We start from the raw sequence: 10,557 nt of genomic DNA on the forward strand, positions 1-10,557 counted from the left end.
GTCATAAGCCCCAATTCTGACCTTGCCTTCGAGAGGAGTTTGTTCTAGAAATTTTGATCGGATGAGCTCAATTCTTGGTCTCCCCATAGTGAATTTCCCGACTAGAGTTAGTTTGCATTCCTCCGCCATCACCCCATAGAAGTCAGTCGCTTTGAAGATCACAGCAGGTTTGCCGTTGTGAGTTGGGGCTTTTCTGATTCGGCATTCCCGACGAAGGCCTCCACATATGATGGCCTCTGGTTGTTGTTGCCATTGTCATTTATCAGATTAGGTGGAGGATCCTTAGGCTGCGTGATACACACCGTTTGTCCGGCCATGGAATGCTCCATGGCGGTGTCGCGTGAGAACACGCTGCGTCAAGTTATCCTTTTAGCCGTTGGACACAAGAGAGAGTCTTTTCCAGCTAGTTGCAGTTTTTTTGTAATAATCAGATGGATATATTTATTTGATTGGGTTCAATGTTTATGATTAGATAATAACAAAATACAAATGAAGAGGGATATATTTAGCAAAATATATAAATGAAGAATATATTTAGATCTTTTGCAATAATCCAGAAGCGTTTTTGGTCCTTTTCCGAAAAATGTTTTATTGCCCTTGTAACCAACTTTTCCAAACAAATATACAAGACATTGAGGAGACTGTCATAGACCAAAACAAAATAACCTAAAACGATACAATGCTAAATGTATTGCCAACCTCTTCCATAGGAATACAATAAACAATGTAGTACAATCCTCCAAATCAAATACTGCATTTATATTGGATATTTTAACAAATATTTAGAAGAATACATTGAACCAAGACTAACTAAGAAATTGCATTACCAGAATATAAGCATCACTCAGTCGGTATCTGCTATATACAAATTGCAAGAATAAACAGCGATTCCAAACAACATATCCAGTGAAATCCCACTAGGTAATATATTCGTGAAAATTCCCTTGCCTTCCATTTATCCTTTTTTTTTTCCTTTATGGATATTTCGTGAAAATTTACAACATTTGCAGCATGAATCGGTCTCTCACCAGGTATAATTTGCCTTTGCTACACCAAGAGTCACAGCAACCAAAGCAAGCGTAGCCTGATGAGAGAACAAAATGAACATAGTCAAAGCTAAACATTAGGCAGAATAACTAAGATATGCAAGAATAACACAGAGCACCAGAAGTGTGTGAAAATGCAGGTATACACTGTTTTCCTTTGGTGTTCTGGCAAACAACAAACAATTCCACAGTGAAACTATTAGTCATCAAAAGGTCCATATTGAAACTATTCAACCTCTTCAGCACCAACAAGCCAACAGGAACACATCTGTTCAAATTTTGCTAAAAGGAACCAATACTTGGTCCTATTTTAGCAATTAAAAGTTTTACTACAAAGATGTTATACTCATGAAAGAAGTGTATTTTCTTAACAATATATTCTTTATGTTCGCAACTCACAAGTCTATCTAACAATATTTTCTCAACGATTCTAGAGAAATCACACCTAAAGGTCTATGAGGATATAAACACATGTCCGGAAGTTAAAGGCTTCAGTGCATAACTCCTCCAGTGCTTGATCCTCCTCCATTCAAGATTGTTAACTTCCGTTACAAGCAAATTGATAAAAAAAACTCTACAGAGAGCCACCCAAACAGCATCTATGCCCAAACTTCCATGTGCTTACGAAAAATTTTCTCGACTCACTCTACAGGTTTACAATTGAAGAGGCAGTAATATGTTACACATTTACAATATATGGGAAACCTATAATGTGAGGCGCTCTAGAGTAATTGAACATGTGGTGCACATATCTATACTGTTACAAGAAGTATAAAATTTTGGAACTAGGCTAATTTTAATACCACTCATCCCAAATTCTCCCCAAAGAAGAAAGAGAGGTGTCTATAGTTTCCTTCCCGAACCATCTATCACATCCCTCCCAAAAGATAAGGTCTATGTGCTGCCTCATTTGTGTTTCTACTTTCTTCTACTAAGCCTACAAACTTCTAAATTCTTATGATATGTAAATGAAAGAAGACAAACTGGAAATATGTAGCTAGAAACTTAGCGTAGAAAGGCCCAGCTTCATCTATTATAGTCTGCAGTAAACTTGCAACATGCCAGTCCACTTGTTAGAATTTCCTCTCCCAGTTCCTTATCAAAAACATCCTTTCACAATGCTCAACAATATGATGCAACAATAAATCAAGGGACTTCTAGTAATATCTTTCATACTACTTGCTCCTGCATTTTTCCACTGAGACAACTTCAACAAGCTAGTCCAATGCCCAGGTTAGAAGGTAAGAATAGTTATGCACATGGAGGGCTTGATCATGATGGTGTTCAATCTTAGTTTACTGTTGAGCGTTGACTACACTAAACTTGCAACATGCCTATCCACAAAGTTGAACAACATGATGCCGGTATAAATAAAAATACTTAATCATCTTTCATGCTACTTGCTTGAAAGTGAAAACAGCAGGAAGGTAAATCCATAGGCAGACAACATCTAACTTCTAACTAAATTTCCCTCTCTACTCTATAGTCTATACTATGAAGCACAATGGTCAGTACACTGCTCCATTGTACAGCCTCATCAGTTCTCTCTTTCTCAGACAACAAGTTTCTAGCACAAAGATCGAGAGTTGAAAAGTTAAATTGTGCAGAGCAAACCAGCGTTAAAAGGCACAGTTAATTTAGTATCACTCAGTAATGCCAGTGCATACATATACAACCATACATGTTACACAGTTAAGAATCTCATATCTCCAAGTGTCAGGCCGATATAGGTTAACCTCAGTGAGAAAAAAAACGCACGTGAAACTACTGGTTGCTCAAACAAAGCCATTATACAAAAGCATATGCAATAAATGAATTGATATTGCCATTTAAAAGAAAAGAAGGAATTGATATTGCCATTTTCAAGAAAATAAATGAATTGATACCTCATCAAAAATAAAATAAATATATGAATTGATATTGCAAGAGATGAATAAACTTACTGCTAAAGTGCATGCAATAAATCCAGGTTTTTCTCTGTAATCGAGCCGAGCACACAAAAGAAGAAAAGCTCCAATGTACCAGGGAATGGCACCAAGAAAGAAACCAATAACAAACCTTGCAAATAAAGTCAGAAGAGCATTAGAGAACAAACCATAGTTAAAATTTTGGTTGAGCTTTCCACGAATCATAAGATCTAGTTTACAATGATCTGGTCCATTAATGTCAGGATCGGGTAAATCCATTAGCAAATTTCACACATTAGGTTCCATGTTGCTAAGTTGTTATTCTTGTGTGCATTTACATTTTGTTGCCCAAAGACCTAACATCTGATCTCATTGTTTCTCTTAGCTAAAATTTAGTGACCGACTTTGGTGAGCAAATAATTCCTAAGCCAAAATAATAAGTCAGTCAAGGTTATTTACATCACTTACCTCCTCAGACAAACAAATGAGAAGGAGGCAAAGAATGGCAAATATCGGAACTTACAAGAACCAGCCGATTCCCATACCACAGCAAGGAAGCCGATGTTCCCTTATAGGTCTACCTTCGGCAACAGCATAACCTAAAATCAGAGCAAAGCCAAATGAGAATATGGTATATAAAAGTCTAAACATTAGTCTTTTCAATAGCCAAAATTTATTTCATTCAAACTACTCCTTTGAAGACAAACTACACAAAGCGCCAAAAGCAATGAAAATCATCTCATAGTTCTCCACTCTTGATAGAAAGGAAATAGAGGGAAGTATTTAAAACTAAAAAGGATCCCCTGTTTATATGCCTTACTTTTGCAAATCAAGAAACTACCTATTTTTATACTTTTAATGCAGTTAGGACTTCAATAAAGCAGGAAGTATCAAACACATAGTTAATGTCTTGTTGATCAAAATTCTCTATATACTTTTGAAACCTAGTTAAGCCTCATTGACAAAATTATCTCCGTATTTTTTTTTTGGGTTTTCCACCAGGTGTCCGGTACCCACATTGGAGTCCGACTAAATCCGGATTCGTGCTGGGAAGTCCCACATTGAGGAGTAAAGCGCTCCCTAAAAAAGGTGACTCCGTACCCAAGGGGACTCGAACCCGAGACCTCTTGGTTAAGGATGAAGGAGTATTTACCACTCCATCACAAACCTTGTTGGTTATCTCCGTAATTTTGATGCTAGTTAAAGCCCCGTTGACAAAATTATATCCATAATTCTTTTTTGATGACAAAGGAATCTGCAGCCGCTACCTTTGGGTATACACAGGGTAAACCCTGCTCTTGTGCAAATAGTTTGTGAACCATACAAGAGAGGTAAACCACATTAGGCAAGTTCCGTGCGACAAGCTCAATCCAAAAGTCCAACCCCTGCTGTCGCAGGCAAGAGGTTTCGAACTTGAGACCTCCATTGTGGAAGTCCCAAGACAAACCATCTGAGCAACTCCGAAGGGTATAATTCTCTCCTTAATTTTTAAGCCTAGTTAAAGCAACATTGTAAAAATTCTCGCCATATTTACTGCAAAATAACGTTATCTACACAGATACATAAACAGAATATGTTTGACTATTTTCTTAAAGAAACAAATGTGAGGTCTAAATCAGACATAAACTGAGAGACAAATAAGAGAGATTCTCGCCTCTTCCACTTTAAGTCCACATCAAACTAATTAACATCAATATTTCACAGGTAATTTCAGAAGGAAATGTTCCAACCACCATGCTAAAGTAATCACATCAAATTGCCAGGCACCAATGTTGGTATTGCCATATATTCATCAATGCTCAGTCAACACGAATATCAGGTGGGCTAATAAAAGCAATGACCTCCTTTTCTCTGTTTCTTTTTGCATATAGCCTGAAATTCATTATCATACATTTCAGATGCATGCAGCTCAAGCGCAATAGAAAAGAAGACTCTAAACTAAAACTTTGAAGGGTCAATAGAAATCAGAATGTTAATATAACAAAGGGGTTTAGACTGCACCATCCACACTAATCTTTTCTTAGGTGACTTGCCTCCTTAGCCTATGACACAAAAGGGTCATTTGATTTGCATGTTAGCTATGCAGGAATTATAATGCAAGAATTGTTTATGCAGTGAATAACAAATGAAGGGACTGTTTTTTGATAAAGTAATAATTTTATTGAAATTCAAGCGAATGAACATGCTCGTATACCAGAAATATACGAGAAAGTAGAAAACTTACAAAAAGATATGATTTTCTATAAACAACACCCAACATGCCCAATCCTTTGGGACTGTTATATGCTTAAAAATAATATTGTGATTGTTATGCAATGAATAACAATGCAAATATTTTGCAGGGATTACCTACTTCAAAGGCCATTTTTTGTCGTAAAATACTTTTATCTTAGAATTAATAATATATGTATGTATATCTACACTGCACAAAATTATATATAAAGTCCTGCATACTTAATGCAGGTATTATTTAATACCGCTAGCCAAATGCTGCATAAAGTTATGCAGGAGTTATTTTTATATGGACAACCAAACTGAGCAATATTTCATCTTGCCTATCAAACCAAAATTATGGACAGACAAATATTGTGTTATTACTGCAGGATTTTGTTTTCCTTAATCCCTCTACCCCAAGCCAAACATTGTTATCTTATGCATGATTTTTCAAAGGTATATTTTTCCTAATCCCTCCCACCAAACAACCACTCTACATCGAACAAGAAATTTTAATGCTTTATACTAACAACTAAGAGAGAGCAAGAAGGTTTTGGTAAAATACTCATTAGATATTACATTTACTTCTCATAACACACTTAAGACCAACTCATAAGAAAAGGAAAAAGGTTTAAGAGGTCGATGTTGAAAGACCAATTCTTCTATTCTCTATCGCCATCTCATAATCTTTTTTTCTCCAAACCTATCATTTATTATAATCAAGAAATTGTTTATTTTCAGCTTTGAACGGCGGTGGATAACGGACTACCTTTCTAGCCTTCTCTACTTAAATACCAAACTTGGTTTATATCAGGGCTCCAATATGCGAGCCTATCTCTCATTGTACTGCTTTTGCCACTGAAGTAAAGCCCTGGGAAATTAATTCTCGTAACCTTTAACAAACTTTAATTAGACCCAAATACACGTATATATTCTTGTATCTAATTACCTTAATATGCATAGTTTTTCGACGTGGAAGTGAAAAATGCACTAAACCTCCATAAACTATTGTAAGATGTATAATATGATTTCTCAACATAGTTAACTTTTTTTTTGGAGAAAGTTAACTGGTATTATAAACTGAGAAGTACACCAATAGTGAACTCCTGTAGTAATTACATCAAAAGTATAGAGGGACTGTCAAAAAAGAATCTAAACGCCTATTTCCCTCATAAATTATTTAAAAATAGGATGATGTCCCATGGATCCTTAAGTCCAGTATGGATACACCAAAAATACAAGGTCACTAAACAGTTCATTTTAATGATTTGGAATGGGATGCTCTTGTTCTCAAAACATCTTTGATTTCTCTCCCTCCATATTGTCCACCAGATGCAGGCAGGGACAATCTTCCATCTCTCCTTGTGTCCTGACTAATTTCCATCTCTATTTCGACATGCCAGAACTTCTGCAGTATTCCTTGGCATGGTCCATCTAATATCCCTCAGGTTAATGAATATTTTCCATAGTTTCTCAGTCACTCTACAATGCAAATAAAGATGGTTTATTGTCTCTGTCTCAGATATAAAATAAAAAACATGTGCGGCATAACTGTCTTCCCCTTTTCATTAAGTTGTCCCGAGTCAAAACAGCTTGCCTTGCAACAAGCCATGTGAAACAAACCAACTTATGTGGCATCTTTCCTTTCCAGATCATCTTCAACATATTTAACATTCAGTAATACCTTTTCTAATTCACAATCAGCGATCCTTGTAAAAGTTGGAATGTTGGAACCAAAGGAAGCATGGGAATTCACTTTCAGAGAACCTTAAGAGAGAAAGAATCAAAACATGAGCTCTCCCCGTCCTCTTTTTCACACTCAATGTCATTGCCCCTGCTAAAATAACTTACTTCAGAATATCCTACACATTGTCACATGTTATACACTGATTAATTTGGCCTTTCATCGATAAATAGACCACCAGATGTGGAGGAACTCATAACTAGTAGTTTCTTTAACCTCATTGCACTTATTTAAAACATATCATGAAACATTATGCCTTTTACTTGACTAAAAATACCATTCAACATTAGTGAAGTGAGTTGAGAACCATGAGGTTTCAGGTTTGATTTCTTGCAGAGACAAAAAATACTAGTGATTTCTTCTCACATGTCCAAGTCCTGGAAGACAAAACTACCTGGTGTGTGCTAGTGAGAGGTAGCATCTATGACCTATTTTAAACCACAAGTTTCAAAAGTCTTCCCTTCATTCTTAAACTTCGTGTTCAATCAAACATCTTCACATAAATTAGGACAGAGGGAATATTATAGTTAGGTGGTGCTTATACGACAACATATTTTCAATTACCTATACTTTGCAACTATAAAAATTCTGTAATTCCTCTTCTAAATTATGTGATTCTCGTTCCTTTTTAGTTAGTCCAAAGAGAATGACATCTTTCTATATGTATTTTTTTTAGAATTATAAATAAAAAAAAATTATATAACAAGGTATCCTATAGACCTAAACAAGTTGTGTAGGTAACCAAAGAGTGAAATACAAGTAAGTTCCTAGAACAATGTCTGCTTACATGTAGTCTAGAATATCAAAAGCAGATTTTGAATCTATTAAGTATTCTATGATGGGACAACCCTCCATCTCTCTTTCCGACCAGATAAGTTTCCATCTCTGCTCCCACTAGCTAGTACTTTCGTTATTCTTCTTGCATAGTCCACCTAATTCCCCTTAGGTTGACAAAAAAATTCCAAAGTTGGTCTGTCAACTTACAAAATAAAAAGAGATGGTTAATTATCTCTTCCTGTTCTCCAGGTGAATCTAGAACATAACCGGTAGCTCCTTTACCAGATTATCCTGCGTCAAAACCTCTTTTGCCAACAACCAAGTGAAGCAACAAACTTTAAACGAAAAATTGAGTCTTCATATCATCTTCCATGGCCAACATCTAACCGGATTGTTTGAAAGGTTATATTCTCCATAAGCTGACTTGACAAAGAACTTTCCTTTGCCATATCATGCAATCCTCAGAGGCAGTTTGAATTGTGCTAAGGCGTTGCATAACTTGGTAATTCTACCAATCTCCCAATCAATTAATAATCTTTTGAAGCTAAGGTTTCACCCTTGTTTTGTCCACAACTCTCTCACAATTGCCCCTTGTTGTTAGCAAAAGATTATAAATGTCTGGAAATAGTTGCTTCAATGGACTTTGATCTAGAAAGTTATCTTCCCAACAAGATGTCTTCAAGTCATTTCCTACCTTGAGTCTGACTTGCTTATGATTCACAGCCATAAGTTCCTCAAGGACTTCCATACACTAATCCCCATAAGAGATGTTCACACGATCTATTGTACAATAATCTTTTGCTCCATGTTTGATTCTAATTACATCCTTCCACATTGAGTTCTCATCTGTAGTAAACCTCCATAACCACTTCTCATCAAGCTTTGGTTCTATATATTCAAAACTTTGATTCCCAATCCCCCTTTCTTCTGGCCGATTGATAGGCATTCAATTTGACTAGGTGAATTTTTCTTCCCACAATTACATTGCCATAGAAAATTTCTTCTTAGTGTATCAATTTTTCTCACTACACTTGCAAGAACTGGAATAGAGATATCATATAGATAGGCATTGCATAAAGTACACTACTAATGAAAGTTAATTTCCACCCAGTTATATAAGTATCGACTCTTCCAATTATCTCTTGTAGCAGGTAGCATGTCTGATTTTCAAAATTATAAATCTTGAAAATTTTAAATAGACTTACATGTAAGTAGCCTTTGGTTGACTTGATATTGTAATTTTCTTTTCACATTGATGGTGTATATAACAACTTAAACCCAATAATAAGTGTCAAAAACCTATCTTTCTTTAGCAAGACTCTGTTTCAAATCAAACCCTGCCACATAAGATGAAACAGACGGAGTATCTATATCTAATCATATTATAATCCATTTCTAATCCCAGCACAACCAAATTACTTAAGCACACAAATTCAACAATGTAAAATTAGAAAAAAAATAATGGAACGAAATCAAATTTGACTTAAATTTCCGTATTCTCATTTGAATCTGTAAACATTATACATCAGTTTATGAATATAATCTGAACAATAAAAAGAAAAGCAAAGCACCTTGAACGGTTTGATAATCATGAGGATAGTAACACGGAGGAACAGCGGAGACACCAGGAGGAGGTATGGGTTGAGGGAAACCGAAGACCGGTTGAGATTGCGAAGGAGGAATTTGATAATTGGCGACTCCTTGAAATGTCCCGTAGTAATAGTTTGCCTGCAATGGTTCGCCGGAGGTTGCCACCGTTGCCGGAGCTTCTCTGTTCATCTTTCCACCTTCTTCGCTCATCCTTCTCCGTTCGATCAAAGGTTTAGGGTTTCGATCAAAGAGATTGTGATCGGCGATTTTGTTATAGTTGATGATCACTTGAGGCGTTTCGATGCTAGCATTTCCCGGACACGTGGACTCCTTTTATTTTATTTTGTTGGGGCTAAAAAGTTCTGCTCCCTTCATCACTTAAATGCTCATGCATACGTACTACTAACTAGTTTAGTATCTTAGTAATTATTATTTAATTTATATTTAAAATAAATAATAATATTTTTATATAATGTATAGTTTTAATTATTATTTTTATATATAACTTATGATAAAAATGAAGCTTACAAGAAGTACATATTCAAGTGAAAAAAGAGTTCTCACTTCATTTATAATTTTCTACGCATCGCATTTTTTAAACATGATAAAACATCATCATACTAATAATTAAGAAGCAAAATTAAATATAGTAAATAAAATTATTTTATTAATATCAAAAGTTAAAATTATATAGGTATTGGTACACAAAAATACACTTTAAATAATAAGATAAAGAAACAATAAACTACATTATATATGAATATAATAATATAATACAACCACTTGCAACAAATTAATAATAACACAAAAATTAATGATAAAGGATGGAAGAAAAATGAAAGTCATCTACCAAGAGGTTAATAACACGAGAATTTTGCCAGTAAATCGGTATTACAATGTCAATATTTATTTCATAATCTAAAAATAACATAGTGCAACTTTACAAGTGAAGCTTAGATGAGGACGTAAGCAAACATTACTCCTACCTAAAAAGAATAAGTTAAATACATACATGTTCACCCTAATCAATAATTTTTTTAATTTTTAATTTTTTCAAGTTAATATTCTCAAATCATGAAGTGATAAAATTAGGGGTGGCTCAAACATGTCAGTGGCCTAAAGCCAAAAATTTATTATAAGACATATAGTATTATAGATTTGTCAAATTTCTAATAATTATTTTTTCCTTATATGAAAAATTTATATTTTTTATAAATAATACTCAATATTGTTTTTAAAATATATCTTATAACCTATTATTGCTCAAATAATGAGGCCC

At 34.8% G+C, this 10,557-nt stretch overlaps 1 protein-coding gene across 1 annotated transcript; it reads right to left on the reverse strand.

The window, feature by feature from the left end:
• Positions 1–740: 740 nt before the first annotated feature.
• LOC129889017 (60S ribosomal protein L18a-like protein) lies at positions 741–9,635 on the reverse strand. The gene is made up of 4 exons (XM_055964114.1): positions 9,260–9,635; positions 3,477–3,552; positions 2,990–3,104; positions 741–1,084 (listed from the first exon to the last, which is right to left on the reverse strand). Exons 1-4 carry the CDS (start codon positions 9,486–9,488, stop codon positions 1,025–1,027), a joined length of 480 nt encoding a protein of 159 aa, XP_055820089.1. The 5' UTR covers positions 9,489–9,635; the 3' UTR covers positions 741–1,024.
• Between the last annotated feature and the right edge of the window lie 922 nt (positions 9,636–10,557).

This window comes from Solanum dulcamara, chromosome 5 (genome assembly GCF_947179165.1).
Source record: "Solanum dulcamara chromosome 5, daSolDulc1.2, whole genome shotgun sequence".
NCBI classification, from domain to species: domain Eukaryota; kingdom Viridiplantae; phylum Streptophyta; class Magnoliopsida; order Solanales; family Solanaceae; genus Solanum; species Solanum dulcamara.

Coding starts and splice junctions, on each gene's coding strand:
- LOC129889017 (XM_055964114.1), bottom strand. CDS start 9,488: ATGAGCGAAGAAGGTGGAAAGATGAACAGAGAAGCTCCGGCAACGGTG. Junction 3,553..9,259: donor TGATTATCAAACCGTTCAAG/GTGCTTTGCTTT, acceptor CTCTGATTTTAG/GTTATGCTGTTGCCGAAGGT. Junction 1,085..2,989: donor TTATTGCATGCACTTTAGCA/GTAAGTTTATTC, acceptor TTCTCTCATCAG/GCTACGCTTGCTTTGGTTGC.